This window comes from Danio rerio, chromosome 11 (assembly GCF_049306965.1).
Source record: "Danio rerio strain Tuebingen ecotype United States chromosome 11, GRCz12tu, whole genome shotgun sequence".
In the NCBI taxonomy this organism is placed as follows: domain Eukaryota; kingdom Metazoa; phylum Chordata; class Actinopteri; order Cypriniformes; family Danionidae; genus Danio; species Danio rerio.
The window spans coordinates 47622501-47641569 of NC_133186.1; the positions used below are offsets into that span (position 1 = coordinate 47622501).

General features: G+C 43.7%; 2 protein-coding genes across 8 annotated transcripts in view; one reads left to right on the top strand and one right to left on the bottom strand.

Annotated features, from left to right (window-relative positions):
* Positions 1–4820, bottom strand: part of rfc4 (replication factor C (activator 1) 4) — a 10956-nt gene extending 6136 nt beyond the window's left edge. Inside the window, exons 1-3 of one of the 5 annotated variants that reach the window (XM_073915680.1) lie at positions 2210–2322; positions 1344–1383; positions 447–570 (exon numbers count right to left, since the gene is read on the bottom strand). In XM_073915680.1, coding sequence (XP_073771781.1) covers positions 447–562 — 116 coding nt within the window. In that variant the 5' untranslated portion in view covers positions 563–570; positions 1344–1383; positions 2210–2322. 5 annotated transcript variants of the gene reach the window in all.
* sos1 (son of sevenless homolog 1 (Drosophila)) overlaps positions 1–19069 on the top strand; it is a 46262-nt gene that overhangs the window by 2590 nt on the left and 24603 nt on the right. For 2 of the 3 annotated variants that reach the window (XM_073915899.1, XM_073915900.1), the window contains exons 1-4: positions 4016–4938; positions 8002–8127; positions 14473–14604; positions 17712–17876. In XM_073915899.1, coding sequence (XP_073772000.1) covers positions 4852–4938; positions 8002–8127; positions 14473–14604; positions 17712–17876 — 510 coding nt within the window. In that variant the 5' untranslated portion in view covers positions 4016–4851. 3 annotated transcript variants of the gene reach the window in all.

Sequence of the window (19069 nt, forward strand, 5' to 3'; positions counted from 1 at the left end):
CTAAATTTGACTACACAGATGGGGCTGTACCATTTTTAGTACATTTTCCTTTTTTTACTATATTTTCTATTGGCTGGAGCCCAAAGCTGAACCCAGAGCTGAAAATAAACACTGAGAAGCGTAGTCGAGACGAGAGAGGAAAAATGACCACTGTCAATCAGAGTCAGGATATCTGCATATCATGTTTTTACTCACTCATTCATGTTTTAAAGACTAAATGTTTGCAGTTTTTTTCTTTGAATTAGAATAAATGAGATCTAAAAAATGTGTTTTACCTGTTCGTTTTAATATGGTTAAATAAATAAATGATTTGCATTTGATGACAGCAAAAAAAAAAATTTTTCAAGTCAAATCACAACACTTAACAACAACAACACTGCATGTTTATCCAGTATAATGCAGCAGATCCTAGAACGCAGATATAAATGATGATGATGAAGTCTTACTATTTCTCCACCCATGGCACTGCTCTCTGCTTCTTCTCTCCACCCGAGGATGATGATGATGAAGGCTTCTGAGCTTTAACACTCTGTGAGGAAGAACCTTTCAGAAACGCCTGCATCTCTGCTCCTGCAAACAAACAAACACACACACACACACACACACACACTTCTGTTGTTAGGGTTTACAGGAACTCTCCATAGAATTATAGACAGGGGACATGTGAAGTGGATCAAATTATACATTTATTAATTTTCGTTTCGGCTTATTCTCTTTATTAATCTGGATTCACCACAGCGGAATGAACCGTTTACGTATCCAGCATATATTTTACACAGCGGATGCCCTTCCAGCTGCAACCCATCACTGGGAGACATCCATACACTGCCTTTCAAACTCATACACTAAGGCTATTTAGCATACCCAATTCCCCTATAGCGCATGTGTTTGGACTGGGGGAAACCGGAGCACCCGGAGGAAACTAACGCCAACACAGGGAGAACATGCAAACTCCACACAGAAACACCAACTGACCCTGTCGGAACTCGAACCAGCGACCTTCTTGCTGTGAGGTGATCGTGCTACCCACTGCACCACTCAAGTTGATCAAAAACATGTTTAAAAATTGTTTAGAGACGAGAATGGGTGAACAACAGTTTTAGGATAACTTTAGTTGTTTACATTTTAAGATTTTTATTTAAAAAACAAATGTTACACATACTGTTTGCTATATGGAATGCAAAAATTGTAAAGCTCAATATCTCAAAACCATTTAGAACGCAGATAGAACCTAATAATTCTAAGGTGACGAGATATATATATATGCATGCCATATTTTTATTATAAATCACACCAAATATTATGATTTTAAACCACACACAGTCTCACATGTACATACTCACACAAACACTGCAGCAAGTCTTGATTGTACACGCTGAACACCTGACAATCACAACCACAACACAATCTCACAGTAACTACAGCATTCACATTATAACAGAAAACAAACCAAAAGGGTATATATTTTACGAATAAAAGACTGTTTACTTTAATATTACTATAGCCATAGTTCTGGTTACTTTTCGACTTGAATGTCCTTTAACTGCTTCAAAATGAATCTTTAAATCAGTTTGAAAAAGAAGATACTGTACAGCGAACATATTTAACTTCAATAGATGTCATTTGATATATTTCTGACAGCCCAAATTAGCTCTATATTATTTACCAAAACTATACTAGTTATTAAATAAACAGATGAGACAGATTCCACAAGCCTTTTCATTCTTGATGATGATTAGTCTAGTTTTGAGGTATTTTCAGATGTGTATTAACGTTAGATGTTCACTAAGAGCCTAGCCTCATTTCATTAAAGCCGTCTACAATACTTCTTTTAAACACACAGACATACTTGCTGAATCTGTCTATTTACATTTCTCTACTTGCCTGATGACAAAAATAAGATGTAACATCTAACGTTAAAGGCGACTCTTATCCATATAAATTTCCGATCAAAGTACAATATAACACCTCTTCTAAACACAAATAATTGAAAAAACTCAATTTCTCTTAACTATAAATAATAATTAAAACATCACATCTCTCTAAATAAATAATAATCAATATATAACATCTCATTGATTTTAGAGTTACTCAATGTGGTGCACTGGATAGAGTCTGCCCCGCGCGCTCCTCTTCATCATTTATCATCAATAATAGGCATAACTATAGATCATTCATGTGTAAAAGCAGTCGCGACTGGTGTTCTCACCTTAATATAATCGATGTAAATCACAATAAATCTTTTTTGGTCAAATAAACTCGAATAAAACTCCTGACGATCTGTTGACACTGCGCGGGTCCTCAGATTCCCGCCAGACGCGCAGGTGACGTGGACGCGTGCGCGTGTACGTCACTGGCGCGCGCCACAGATGATCAAGATCACGTGATTATCCAGCACTACCTAAAATATAAGATTAGTTTATTTTATTTCTGGTTGAAATAAGCTGGTTTTGAGAGCAATGTAATTATTCATAATGGTGGATTATTACAGCTGTATTATTAGCTGACATGCTATATTTGTTAGCTAATGTTTTAAATAAAAATGCATCTGCTTATTATAAACTTTTTAACAAACAAAGAAGAGACAAATATTCCAAATAAAAGCCAATATTGTTGATGACAAAGAAAATATTAAAGATTTATGATATAATTATTTATATAGTTTTCAATGTTGATATAACTGTGTGTGTGTGTGTGTGTGTGTGTGTTTGTAACTTATGCATATTTTACATTACTATAAGCAAAATATTTTAAATATTGCCATGTTTATTGAAAAAAACATAATTTTAGCAAAAGAATAAACTTGATTCCTTCATTATAATGATAATTTCCTGCTGACGGGAGTAATCTGCGATCTGCGCTCTGCTAGTTCAGTCTGCCCCACCGTGCGTCATCACGTCATCACTCCAGCGTCATAATAAAGCTATTAAAATAGCATGTTTGCTCTCAGATTAGTGTTGTAAAATCATTATAATTTGAGGAAATGTTGCATGTGTGATGTTTTATTTTTCTCTGTATACATGAATCTATCGAGTGTCTGTTATGATTTAGTTATATTATTTTATTGCTTGTTTTATCAGTTTATATTTATATATTTATTTATTGTTTAAATAAATTAACAAACAAGCGAACACAAAAAGACTTGAATAACTGTTTACGATGTAATTTCCCACATGTGTAAATCTGTAAGCGTGCACATTATATTGCCCTATTTACTTATTTCTGTATTTAAAATGTTATTATACTCATATTACATCTGATCTATATAGTTTTATTAATATAATTAGTGCATTAACTACTTTTAGTTATTATCAATTAATTAATTTAATGTTAATTATGAAATATTACAATTAAATTAATAATAAATTAATTAATTAATGGGTGGCGCAGTGGCTAGCACTGTGGCCTCACAGCAAGAAGGTCTCTGGTTTGAGTCTCGGCTGGGTCAGTTGGTGTTTCTGTGTGGAGTTTGCATGTTCTCCCCGTGTTGGTGTGGGTTTCCTCCGGGTGCTCCGGTTTCCCCCACAGTCCAAACACATGTGCCATAGGGGAACTGATCAACTACACTGGCCGTAGTGTATGAGTGTGTGTGTGAAAGAGTGTGTATGGGTGTTTCCCAGTACTGGGTTGCGGCTGGAAGGGTATCCGCTGTGAAAAACATACAGTATGTTGGAATAGTTGGCGGTTCATTCCGCTGTGGCGACCCTTAATGAATAAAGGGACTAAGCTGAAGGAAATGAATGAATGAATGTGTATTGGGTAAACATTAATAAAATACAATTGAATGAGTAATTTAGTAGACAATATGAATAATATTCGCTATAATGTCTGTTTTTTATACTGTGATGATTGGGGTAGGCGTTAATAAAACACAATTAATAGCTAATTTAATACTTAATATGAATAAAGCTCGTTATCTTCTGCAGCTGTATTCCATATATTCTACACACTGACTGTGCCTGTGTTGACGGGAGAGCTCGGCGATCCGCTATTGGGGTCTGCGCCGCCGTGCGTCATTGCGTCACTGCACGCACAGTGTTTTTGCTTCGTCTCTTTGAAGCGGCGGAGAGTCTGTCGTGTTTCTGCCCTCGGTTGTCTCTCGGTTCGGGCTCGGTTGGCTCGTCTGATGCTCTCCGGTGTTTGGGACGCTACCGGCGGAGCGGCGAGAGGACTGAGGGACGCGGAGCCGCGGAGTTTAGCAGAGACTGACTGCGCATGCTCATGAACCGCCCGAATGAACGCGGATCAATAAAGCGCCGAGATCCGATCAAAACACGAGAATCCGCCTCCGAACCGCGACCGAGCCGGACACACGGAGACCGGGGAGCCAGCCGATCACTGCCATCGATCACTCACCGATAACTGATCGATAACGGAGGAGCAGAGGAGATGCGGACACTATACACACTCACACATAAACACAAACACACTCACTAACGCATACACACTCATTAACACATATACACACTCACACATGTATACATACACACACAAACACACACATATACACTCTCATTAACACACACACACACAGGGGCAGCAAGACACTTATACATATACACACACACATATACACACGTAAAACACACACATTCACACTTTCATTCACACTAACAAATACACACACACACACAAATAACCACGCATACACTCATACTCACTCACTCACTCACACACACACACACACACACTCTCTCTCTCTCTCTCACTGATGCCGTCTGCGGGATGAGATGCTCACGTTAGGCAGGTGTGACTGTGCTCTTCCTCTGGAGCCGGTGTGTGTGTGATCAGCTGGATGTGAGACTCACACACACACACACTCTCTCTCACACACACACACACACACACATCATGCAGGCTCCGCCCTTTCAGTATGACTTCTACAGTGAGGAGAACGCGCACAAGTGGAGAGGCCTGCTGGTGCCGTCACTCAACAAGGTAAGACTGACAGCTGTCAATCAAACACAGGTCACATGACTCTGATCAGCCAATCACACACTCGTGCTCAGCATCTCCAGTGTTGTTTGAGGAGTTTCACTAAGATAAGGCTGAATAACAGTGTTGTGTAAGTGCAGGTTTCTGATTGGCTGCTGGTCACTCTCAGGTGTTTGGTTATTGACAGATAATGGCACAGCTCAAGTAGTTCCGGCAGGTTCAGAGTGCATTACACCTCCATATCACTCCGCTGAATGATTGAGTTATTTCACAGTGATGCAGTTTTCGTGTGTGTGCGTGTGTGTGTGTGTGTGTGTGTGTGTTGATGTTATTCTACACACAGAGTTTAGTTGAGCTGCAGATGTTCAGGGATGCATCAGCATCTTAGCTCTTCATTCCACTAATCCACTGTTGATCCAAAATGGCAGCGTGTTGGGTGCAGTTTCTGTGTGTGTGTGTGTGTGTGTGTGTGTGTGTGGAGCATGATTCTCTCTCTCACACTATTGTGTTTGGCAGTGTTATTGCTGTTTCTTGCTGCTTTCTGTGACACTGACTCCATAGCAACAGTAAAACTCCAGAACGGGCTTTATTCTGTCTGTGGTTCTGTCTGTCATATGTCTGTTTGTGATTTTGTCTGTCTGTTCTTCTGTCTATATGTCAGTCTGTCCTGTTGTTTATTTATGGGTCTGTCTGTGTTTGTCTGTGGGTTTTGTCTTTCTGTTCTTTTGTCTGTCTATGGGTCTGTCTGTGGTTCTGTCTGTCCTTTTGTTTGTCTGTGGTTCTGTCTGTTCTTCTGTTGATTCGTCCATCTGTCTGTGGTTCTGTTTGGCTGTCCTTTGGTCTGTTTATGTGTCTGTCTTTCTGCGGTTCTGTCTGTCCTTTTGTCTGTCTGTCTGTCTGTGGTTCTGTATTTTCTGACTGTCTGTGATTTTGTCTGTCTGCGGTTCTGTCTGTCCTGTTGTCTGCCTGTGGGTCTATATGTCCATCTGTGGTTCTGTCTGTCTGTCCTTTGTCTGTCTGTTGTTCTGACTGTTCTGTCTGTCATCTGTCTGTCTGTCTTTCTGTCTGTCTGTCCTTTTGTCTGTCTGTGGTTCTGTCTGTCTGTGGGTCTATCTGTCCATCTGTGGTTCTGTCTGTCTGTTTTTTTATCTGTATGTTGTTCTGTCTGTCCTGTTGTCTGCCTGTGGGTCTATATATCCATCTGTGGTTCTGTCTGTCTGTTCTTTTTTCTGTCTGTTGTTCTGACTGGTTCTGTCTGTCTCTGGTTCTGTTTGTTTTTCTGTCTTTCTGTCTGTCTGTGGTTCTGATTTTTTTGACTGTCTGTGATACTGTCCGTCAGTGGTTCTGTCTGTCATCTGTCTGTCTGTCCTTTTGTTTGTCTGTGGTTCTGTTTTTCTGACTGTCTGTGGTTCTGTCTGTCTCTGGTTCTGTTTGTTTGTCTGTCTGTGGTTCTGTCTGTTTGTAGTTCTTTTTGTCTCTCTCTCTCTCTGTGTGTGTGTGTGTGTGTGTGTGTGTGTGTGTCAGTGTGTCAGTACTGTGTTCTTCTTCTAGTCTGCGCTGATGATGTCATCAAGGGTCATGTGACCTGTGCTGTTGTCTGATCCTCCACAGCTGAGCGTCTGCTGTTAATGTGTGAATCTGCTGTCACGCGCGCACACACACACACACACACACTGGAGAGGTGTTAGGTGTAGAATCAGCTTTCTCTTTGATATTGCTTGTGAATTCCACAAATGATCAGAAAGAAGCGGCGAGACTCTGAGGAGTCAGATGCACTAATGTTCATCATGTTTCCCAGCGCAGAGGCTTTCAGTGTCTGAGGAGCTGTGTGAGATGTAAATGAGAACAGTGTGTGTTAATACTCTCTCCCTATTACACACACACACACACACACACTGTCAGCGTACTGTACTGTACATTCCCTCTAAATACCAGCACACCATAGTTCTGCCGCAGGAATGCTGGGAATGAAGCGTCAGGCATGTGATCAAGCAGACGCGTCTCACAGACATGAGGGCGAGAGACTGTCTGTGTATATATATCTGCCTCTCTCTCTCTCTGACAGGTATATATATATGTATCTCTCTCTCTCTCTGTCTTGTGTTTTGTCATAAGTGCTTGATTTTGAGTCATTGAAAAATAAAAGCATTTAATTAGTACAGTTGTGCAAGTTTAATAAAAATGTTTACATCTACAATTAATTTCGCATATTTAATTTATTTAAAAACATTTAATTATACAAACAATTATGATTTAATGTGCTTAGTGTTTTATTATGATATCAGATATAATTATTCAGTTAATATTATTATTTTCTTCATGTAGGATTTATAGTGATGTTTTTACCCTTTTTGGTCTTTTTTTTTTTTTTTTTTGGTTATTTATTTTAAAAATAATGCTAATTTAATTAGCTGTTCGTCAACGTTGTGAGGCCACTTGTTCCTGCTATCCTCTTCAGTTATACTGGTTTAGCTCGGACAGCATGATGGTGTGTTTTTGTCCCATTGACCTGACTGTGTGTGTGCAGAGAATCTGACGTTGACATTGCAGATGCAGATTATGTAGTACTGTGTGTGTGTGTGTGTGTGTGTGTGTGTGTGTGTGTGTGTGTGTGTGTGTGTGTGTGTGTGTGCGCGCAGGCCTGTACTATCTGTGGTTTCACTGAGTAAAATTCCTCACATGACTGTGGAGAAGTCGAGTCCACACCCACCCATCGCTGCAGTGATGTCATGAGCACTGCTGCTTGTATGTGGTGTGTTTGTGTGTGTGTCCTTTGTGGTGGAGGATTTCACACAACGTCACACACAAAAACACATGGGGAAGTGTGTGTGTGTTTTAATGATGTCTCAACAGGAAGATGACCTCAGGCAAATTTTTCTAGAACACAAACGGTCCCCTAAATGTTGAGCGTCTTTGAGTGTGTTTGTAAAAATATCTGGTGGTGGAAGCTGCACACACACAGACTCTGGTGGAGGAGGAATACAGACTCTCTTCCTGTAGTATTTGCTGTTGTTTGGATCTGTAGTAATATTGTGGTGTGTTTGATACGCTGTGTGTGTGTTTCAGGTGCTTAATCAGGTGCACCCAAAGCTGTCGTCCCAGCAGGAGGCGCTGCAGTACATCGAGGGGCTGATCTTGGTGCTACTCAACACACTCTGCCAGGCACAGCCTCGCACTGTACAGGATGTGGAGGTGAACACTGTCAGCACAACAATGTTACACCATCACTGCACCATCACCACACCAGCATCACATCATCACATCAGCCTCGCAGCATCACCTACACCATCACCATACCATCACCACACCAGTGTCGCACTATATCTACATCATCACTTCACCATCACCACACCAGTGGTTGCACCATACCATCACCACATGTTGCACCATACCATCACCACATGTTGCACCATACCATCACCACATGTCCGTTGCATTATATCTAGAACATCACTTCACTATCACCACACCAGCGTTGCACCGTACCATCACCACATCAGCGTCGCACCATCACCACATGCAGCTTATCTACACAGTCACTTCACTATTACCACACCAGCGTCACATCATACCATCACCACACCAGCGTTGCACCGTACCATCACCACACCAGCGTCACATCATACCATCACCACACCTGCGTCGCATCATACCATCACCACACCAGCGTCGCATCATACCATCACCACACCAGCGTTGCACCGTACCATCACCACACCAGCGTCACATCATACCATCAACACTTATACGTTGCATCATATCTAGATCATCACTTCACTATCACCACACCAGCATTACACCATACCATCACCACACCAGCGTCGCAGCATATCTAGACCATCACTTCACCATCACCACATCAGTGGCATCGCACCATACCATCACCACATCAGTGTCAAACCATACCATCACCACACCACCGTCGCACAATCACTACACTATTATCACACCAGTGTCGCACCATCACTTCACTATCACCACACCAGTGTTGCACCGAACCATCACCACACCACACCAGCGTCGCACCATACCATTACCACATTCGCGTTGCAGCATATCTTCACCATTACTTCACTATGACCACACCAGAGTCGCACCATCACTACACCATCACTTCACTGTAACCACACCAGTGTCGCGCCATACCATCACCACACCAGTGTCGCGCCATACCATCACCACACCAGTGTCGCACCATCACTTCACTATCACCACACCAGTGTCGCGCCATACCATACCACACCAGTGTCACAACATCACTTCACTATCACCACACCAGCGTCACACCATCACTTCACTATCACCACACCAGCGTCACACCATCACTTCACTATCACCACACCAGCGTCGCACCATCACTTCACTATCACCACACCAGTGTCGCACCATCACTTCACTATCACCACACCAGCGTCGCACCATCACTTCACTATCACCACACCAGTGTCGCACCATCACTTCACTATCACCACACCAGTGTCGCGCCATACCATACCACACCAGTGTCACAACATCACTTCACTATCACCACACCAGCGTCACACCATCACTTCACTATCACCACACCAGCGTCGCACCATCACTTCACTATCACCACACCAGCGTCGCACCATCACTTCACTATCACCACACCAGTGTCGCACCATCACTTCACTATCACCACACCAGCGTCGCACCATCACTTCACTATCACCACACCAGCGTCGCACCATCACTTCACTATCACCACACCAGCGTCGCACCATCACTTCACTATCACCACACCAGTGTCGCACCATCACTTCACTATCACCACACCAGTGTCGCACCATCACTTCACTATCACCACACCAGCGTCGCACCATCACTTCACTATCACCACACCAGCGTCGCACCATCACTTCACTATCACCACACCAGCGTCGCACCATCACTTCACTATCACCACACCAGTGTCGCACCATCACTTCACTATCACCACACCAGCGTCGCACCATCACTTCACTATCACCACACCAGCGTCGCACCATCACTTCACTATCACCACACCAGTGTCGTGCCATACCATCACCACACCAGTGTTGCACCATCACTTCACTATCACCACACCAGTGTTGCACCATCACTTCACTATCACCACACCAGCGTTGCACCATCACTTCACTATCACCACACCAGTGTCGCACCATCACTTCACTATCACCACACCAGTGTCGCACCATCACTTCACTATCACCACACCAGTGTCGCACCACACCATCACCACACCAGCGTCGCACCATCACTTCACTATCACCACACCAGTGTCGCACCACACCATCACCACACCAGCGTCGCACCATCACTTCACTATCACCACACCAGTGTCGCACCTCACCATCACCACACCAGCGTCGCACCATCACTTCACTATCACCACACCAGTGGCGCACCATCACTTCACTATCACCACACCAGTGTCGCACCATCACTTCATTATCACCACACCAGTGTCGCACCATCACTTCACTATCACCACACCAGTGTTGCACCGAACCATCACCACACCACACCAGCGTCGCACCATACCATTACCACATTCGCGTTGCAGCATATCTTCACCATTACTTCACTATGACCACACCAGAGTCGCAGCATCACTACACCATCACTTCACTATCACCACACCAGCATCACACCAAATCTACACCACTTTACTGTTACCACACCACCATCGCACCATCACTACACCATCACTTCACTGTAACCACACCAGTGTCCCGCCATACCATCACCACACCAGTGTCGCGCCATACCATCACCACACCAGTGTCGCACCATCACTTCACTATCACCACACCAGTGTCGCGCCATCACTTCACTATCACCACACCAGCGTCACACCATCACTTCACTATCACCACACCAGCGTCGCACCATCACTTCACTATCACCACACCAGCGTCGCACCATCACTTCACTATCACCACACCAGTGTCGCACCATCACTTCACTATCACCACACCAGCGTCGCACCATCACTTCACTATCACCACACCAGCGTCGCACCATCACTTCACTATCACCACACCAGCGTCGCACCATCACTTCACTATCACCACACCAGTGTCGCACCATCACTTCACTATCACCACACCAGCGTCGCACCATCACTTCACTATCACCACACCAGCGTCGCACCATCACTTCACTATCACCACACCAGTGTCGTGCCATACCATCACCACACCAGTGTTGCACCATCACTTCACTATCACCACACCAGTGTTGCACCATCACTTCACTATCACCACACCAGCGTTGCACCATCACTTCACTATCACCACACCAGTGTCGCACCATCACTTCACTATCACCACACCAGTGTCGCACCATCACTTCACTATCACCACACCAGTGTCGCACCATCACTTCACTATCACCACACCAGTGTCGCACCACACCATCACCACACCAGCGTCGCACCATCACTTCACTATCACCACACCAGTGTCGCACCACACCATCACCACACCAGCGTCGCACCATCACTTCACTATCACCACACCAGTGTCGCACCATCACTTCACTATCACCACAACAGTGTCGCACCATCACTTCACTATCACCACACCAGTGTCGCACCATCACTTCATTATCACCACACCAGTGTCGCACCATCACTTCACTATCACCACACCAGTGTTGCACCATCACTTCACTATCACCACACCAGTGTCGCACCATCACTTCACTATCACCACACCAGTGTCGCACCATCACTTCACTATCACCACACCAGTGTCGCACCACACCATCACCACACCAGCGTCGCACCATCACTTCACTATCACCACACCAGTGTCGCACCTCACCATCACCACACCAGCGTCGCACCATCACTTCACTATCACCACACCAGTGGCGCACCATCACTTCACTATCACCACAACAGTGTCGCACCATCACTTCACTATCACCACACCAGTGTCACACCATCACTTCACTATCACCACACCAGTGTCGCACCATCACTTCACTATCACCACACCAGTGTCGCACCATCACTTCATTATCACCACACCAGTGTTGCACCATCACTTCACTATCACCACACCAGTGTCGCACCATCACTTCACTATCACCACAACAGTGTCGCACCATCACTTCACTATCACCACACCAGTGTCACACCATCACTTCACTATCACCACACCAGTGTCACACCATCACTTCACTATCACCACACCAGTGTCGCACCATCACTTCACTATCACCACACCAGTGTTGCACCATCACTTCACTATCACCACACCAGTGTCGCACCATCACTTCACTATCACCACACCAGTGTCGTGCCATACCATCACCACACCAGCGTCGCACCATCACTTCACTATCACCACACCAGTGTCGCACCACACCATCACCACACCAGCGTCGCACCATCACTTCACTATCACCACACCAGTGTCGCACCACACCATCACCACACCAGCGTCGCACCATCACTTCACTATCACCACACCAGTGTCGCACCTCACCATCACCACACCAGCGTCGCACCATCACTTCACTATCACCACACCAGTGTCGCACCATCACTTCACTATCACCACACCAGCGTCGCACCATCACTTCACTATCACCACACCAGTGTCGCACCTCACCATCACCACACCAGCGTCGCACCATCACTTCACTATCACCACACCAGTGTCGCACCATCACTTCACTATCACCACACCAGTGTCGCACCATCACTTCATTATCACCACACCAGTGTCGCACCATCACTTCACTATCACCACACCAGTGTTGCACCATCACTTCACTATCACCACACCAGTGTCGCACCATCACTTCACTATCACCAGCATCGCACCATTACTAAACAAGTGGCACACCAGCATCACATCATGATCACTCCACCAACATTGTAACCACAACACACCATCACAGCACCAGCACCACAACATCATCATCACACCACATCATCACCACATTGCCACCACACTGCACTACACCAGACCAGTGGCACACCAGTGCTGTACCACACCAACAAAAACAGCAGCACCATTAACACACCATCAACACATCATTAAAGCAGCACTTCACTTTCTGTTTAAATATAGGCTGGTTTCACCGCTCTCCTAGTGTCAGACTGTAGATTTCTACCACTTTTGAATCCATTTAGTCCGTCTCCAGCTCTGGCGGGAGCACTTTTCACTTAATAAATCTGATTAGACCATCAGCATCTGCTCAATGCTTGACAATTCTGTAATCACATCATGTATTAAGACTAACATCGAATGAAAAGTTCCTACAGTCTCATCCTGACGTGATAATCAAGGAGCTGCCCTGCCATGACTGCAGCCGGAGCATTCATATTACACAGCGCTGTTAGCTAGGGACTATTTTCATGCGCAGCATAATATCACTACACTACTGCAGTCAGGGCAGAGCAGTGGACAGAGTCATCTGAGGAGTCTGACGAACCACACAATCTGAAAAACACTTTGTCATGTGAAGTCGTGATGCAAGAGAGACGTGTTGCTTCACGCCGCTGAGCATCATGGGATTTCTGCATTGTGTAACGGCTCTGATCTTCTTCACTAACTGCTGTTCACCTGCTGTTTTTGTGTCTGCTTGTTGCTCACAGACGAGACGCTCAGGTGCTTTAGTTTGTGCTTTATAGTCGAGCTCATGCTAAACGCTCTGCTGTTTATCATGCTCGGCTCCCTCTGCTTTCCTCTGCTCCTTCATCATCTCGGTGTGATTGTGCTGTGAACACACTCAGGGTTCCCACTGCTCCTGGGCTTTCTGGAATAATCATGTCATTTTAAAGTGTCATGAAGCATACTAATATCTACTAATAGAAAGTATACTTGTTATATATTATATTTAATATATATATATATATATATATTTAAATTTTCCCCGTTTTCTGTTTATTGTAGAGCAGATTTCTTCAGCACATTTCTAATCATAACAGTGTTAATAACTCATCTCTAATAACTGATTTATTTCCTCTTTGTCATGATGACAGCACATAATATTAGACTAGATATTCTTCAAGACACTTCTATACAGCTTACAGTGACATGTAAAGGCTTCACTAGGGTAATTAGGGTAACTAGGCAGGTTAGGGGAATTAGGCAAGTTATTGTATAATGATGGTTTGTTCTGTAGAAAATCAAGAAAAATACAAAGCTTAAAGGGGCGAATAATATTGACCTTAAAATGGTGTTTAAAAAATTAAAAACTGCTTTTATTCTAGCCGAAATAAAACAAATCAGACTTTCTCCAGAAGAACTAATATTATCAGACACACTGTGAACATTTCCTCAATCTGTTCTGGCTAATTCACCACACCAGTGTGAGTTTGTTCTTTATACTTATTCTTATATTAATAAATTTTAGTGTTATTAAATTAGCATGATGGTAAGTGCATTCTTATTTGTTTACAGTGGGAACCCTGCACACTCATCTGCTCACCTCTTAGTGCTGATCCCGTGTGGCCCCTCAGATGTGTGTGTGTATGTGTGTGTGTTTGACGTGTGTGTTTGTGTTGCTCAGGAGCGTGTGCAGAGGAGTTTTCCACACCCGATAGAGAAATGGGCGATCGCAGATGCTCAGGCCGCCATCGAGAAGAGGAAGAGGAGGAACCCACTGGCGCTGCCTGTGGACAAGATACATCCACTGCTCAAGGTCAGCCTAAAAGTCTCACTTCTGATTGGTCAGTCGTGACATTCCATGCTATATTATTCCCAGATAACAACCGCTGAGTTCAGTTTTTGTCTGTTTGGCGCCATCTAGTGTCTGAATAATGTGCAGGTTAGTGTATACTCCATCAGCTGTTTCTGACTGTCTCCATCTAGTGTCTGAATAATGCGCAGGTTAGTGTATACTCCATCAGCTGTTTCTGACTGTCTCCATCTAGTGTCTGAATAATGCGCAGGTTAGTGTATACTCCATCAGCTGTTTCTGACTGTCTCCATCTAGTGTCTGAATAATGTGCAGGTTAGTGTATACTCCATCAGTTGTTTCTGACTGTCTCCATCTAGTGTCTGAATAATGTGCAGGTTAGTGTATACTCCATCAGCTGTTTCTGACTGTCTCCATCTAGTGTCTGAATAATACGCAGGTTAGTGTATACTCCATCAGCTGTTTCTGTCTGTCTCCATCTAGTGTCTGAATAATGTGCAGGTTAGTGTATACTCCATCAGCTGTTTCTGACTGTCTCCATCTAGTGTCTGAATAATGTGCAGGTTAGTGTATACTCCATCAGCTGTTTCTGACTGTCTCCATCTAGTGTCTGAATAATGTGCAGGTTAGTGTATACTCCATCAGCTGTTTCTGACTGTCTCCATCTAGTGTCTGAATAATGTGCAGGTTAGTGTATACTCCATCAGCTGTTTCTGACTGTCTCCATCTAGTGTCTGAATAATACGCAGGTTAGTGTATACTCCATCAGCTGTTTCTGTCTGTCTCCATCTAGTGTCTGAATAATGTGCAGGTTAGTGTATACTCCATCAGCTGTTTCTGACTGTCTCCATCTAGTGTCTGAATAATGCGCAGGTTAGTGTATACTCCATCAGCTGTTTCTGACTGTCTCCATCTAGTGTCTGAATAATGCGCAGGTTAGTGTATACTCCATCAGCTGTTTCTGTCTGTCTCCATCTAGTGTCTGAATAATGTGCAGGTTAGTGTATACTCCATCAGCTGTTTCTGTCTCCATCTAGTGTCTGAATAATGCGCAGGTTAGTGTATACTCCATCAGCTGTTTCTGTCTGTCTCCATCTAGTGTCTGAATAATGTGCAGGTTAGTGTATACTCCATCAGCTGTTTCTGTCTCCATCTAGTGTCTGAATAATGCGCAGGTTAGTGTATACTCCATCAGCTGTTTCTGTCTGTCTCCATCTAGTGTCTGAATAATGTGCAGGTTAGTGTATACTCCATCAGTTGTTTCTGACTGTCTCCATCTAGTGTCTGAATAATGTGCAGGTTAGTGTATACTCCATCAGCTGTTTCTGACTGTCTCCATCTAGTGTCTGAATAATACGCAGGTTAGTGTATACTCCATCAGCTGTTTCTGACTCCATCTAGTGTCTGAATAATACGCAGGTTAGTGTATACTCCATCAGCTGTTTCTGACTGTCTCCATCTAGTGTCTGAATAATGTGCAGGTTAGTGTATACTCCATCAGCTGTTTCTGTCTGTCTCCATCTAGTGTCTGAATAATGTGCAGGTTAGTGTATACTCCATCAGCTGTTTCTGACTGTCTCCATCTAGTGTCTGAATAATGTGCAGGTTAGTGTATACTCCATCAGCTGTTTCTGTCTCCATCTAGTGTCTGAATAATGTGCAGGTTAGTGTATACTCCATCAGCTGTTTCTGACTGTCTCCATCTAGTGTCTGAATAATGTGCAGGTTAGTGTAGAGCTGCAGTGTAGGCGCGGGACGCTGGAGAACGCTGGATGTCCTTCGTGGAGAAGCTGCAGGTGTGAGTAGGGCACAGGCTGGTGTTCAGGCTAGCCCACAGGATTAATGTGGAGACTCTTCTGTCACTGGGGTCTTTCAGGAATCAGTCTCATGTTCTCCACTCCTCCATGACCACTACAGCATCAGCTCAGGATACGGCCTGGTCCAGGATTATGGAGACCTCTAGAAATGCTCTGTGATTGACATCATCTCTTCACAGGTCTCATTAATGGCGCTGCACAATCTCTAGAGGCCTCGAGACGAGGATCCCCAGGTGGAAATAGTGAAGAAGGAAAATAATTAGTGTCTTTATTCTGAGATAACAACCTGCTGGATCTTCTTTATCCTTAACTTTAAAGTTCTTGCTGTGATTAATTACTGAAGCTTTTATATGTGGTATCATGATATTGATCATAATATTAGCCCACTTAAGAAATGATTACTGTTTTGGATTGTCTCCAGAATAAACCACTGTTATACAATGACTTGCCTAATTACCCTAACTTTACCCTAATTACCCTAGTGAAGCCTTTACATGTCACTGTAAGCTGAACACTAGTGTCTTGAAGAATATCTAGTCTAATATTATGTGCTGTCATCATGGAGAAGAGGAAACACATCAGTTATTAGAGATGAGTTATTAACACTATCATGATTAAACATCCTTATATAGGCTTAAACATGTTCTGACTTTTCTTAAATTGCCAAAAATGTAAATCCGGCATGTTTTACTACATTTACAGCATGATTGTTAATATGACGATGGATTTTTATTGTGATGTAACTTTAATTTGTTGTATTTGTATGGTTTTGAATTCAGTGTTTATTCAAAATATCATGTTATTTTTATAGTTAAAGTTAAAACTGAATTTGAAGCAAATTAAAAATAGTATTGAAATAAAAACAAACATAATTGCTGCTGCATAATGTGTATGGTCCGTCAGTTCAGCTGGTGTCCAGATGATGGCGCCACCGCTGCATCTGTCTGTTTAAAGGGTCAGTTCACCCAAAAATGAACAGTTGCTCACTATTTACACTTCCTCAAGTGTTTCTAAACCCTGATGAATTTCTTTCTTCTGTTGAACACTATAAATGATATTTTGAAGAATGTTGGAAACCGGTAACCATTTACTTCCATAGCAGAAAAAAGTAATACTGTGTAAATGAATGGTTACAGGTTTCCATCAAAACATCTTTTTATTGTTCAACAGAAGAAAGAAACTCATGCAGGTTTATAACAGCTTGAAGGAGACTAAATAGGGCTGGAGATTAAGAGAAAATGCCTCATTGTAGTTTAGATGTTGTAAGATGTTGTGTTTTCTCTGGTCCTGCAGGAGGTTCTGGGCTATAAGATCGACCACCAGGTGTCGGTGTACATCGTGGCGGTGCTGGAGTACATCTCTGCAGACATACTGAAGCTGGCTGGAAACTACGTCAGAAACATCCGGCACTATGAGATCTCACAGCAGGACATCACTGTGGCCATGTGTGCTGATAAGGTAAAACACACACACACACACACACACACTGAACGCACACACACTGTAATCAGAGTGAGCTGTTTTCAACAAGTGTGCTCAAACACACAAGAATATTGTGTTTTTTTCAGGAGCTCGGGACACACAGTACACACACACACACACACACATCATCATCATCACAAAACACAGAAGGACATTTGAATAAGTGGAAAATACATTAAACAATACAAATTCTAAAGTTATACACACTCACCGGCCACTTTATTAGGTACACCAGTCTAACTGCTGGATAACACTAATGTCTACTAGGCCAATCACAGGACAGCAGCTCACATATTATTTCAGAAACTGCTGATCTACTGGGATTTTCACGCACAACCATCTCTAGGGCTTACAGAGAATGCTCCGACACAGAGGAAATATCCAGTGATTGGCAGTTCTGTTGGTCAGAGGTCAGAGGAGAATGGCCAGACTGGCTCCAGCTGATAGAAAGGCAACAGTAACTCAAATAAGCACTCGTTACAACCGAGCTCTGCAGAAGAGCATCTCTGAACACACAACACGTCCAACCTTGAGGCGGATGGGCTACAGCAGCAGAAGAGCACACCGGGTGCCGCTCCTGTCAGCTAAGAACAGGAAACTGAGGCTACAATTCACACAGACTCACCAAAACTGGACAATAGAAGATTGGAGAAACGTTGCTGCTCTGATGAGTCTCCATTTCTGCTGACACATTCAGATGCTCGACTCAGACAACATGAAAGCATGGATCATCCTGCCTTGTATCAGCGGTTCAGGCTGGTGGTGGTGGTGTAATGGTGTGGGGGAGATTTTCTTTGGGTCCATTAGTACCAATTGAGCATCAACGCCACAGCCTACCTGAGTATTGCTGCTGACCATGTCCATCCCTTTATGAGCACAGTGTCTCCATCTTCTGATGGCTACTTCCAGCAGGATAACGCAGCATGTCATAAAGCTCAATCATCTCAGACTGCTGAACATGACGATGAGTTCACTGTACTCAAATGGCCTCCGCAGTCACCAGAGCTCAATCCAATAGAGCAGCTTTGGGATGTGGTGGAACGGGAGATTGGCATCATGGATGTGCAGCCGACAAATCTGCAGCAACTGTGTGATGCTATCATGACAACATGGAGCAAAATCTCTGAGGAATATTTCCAGCAGCTTGTTGAATCTCTGACATGAAGGAT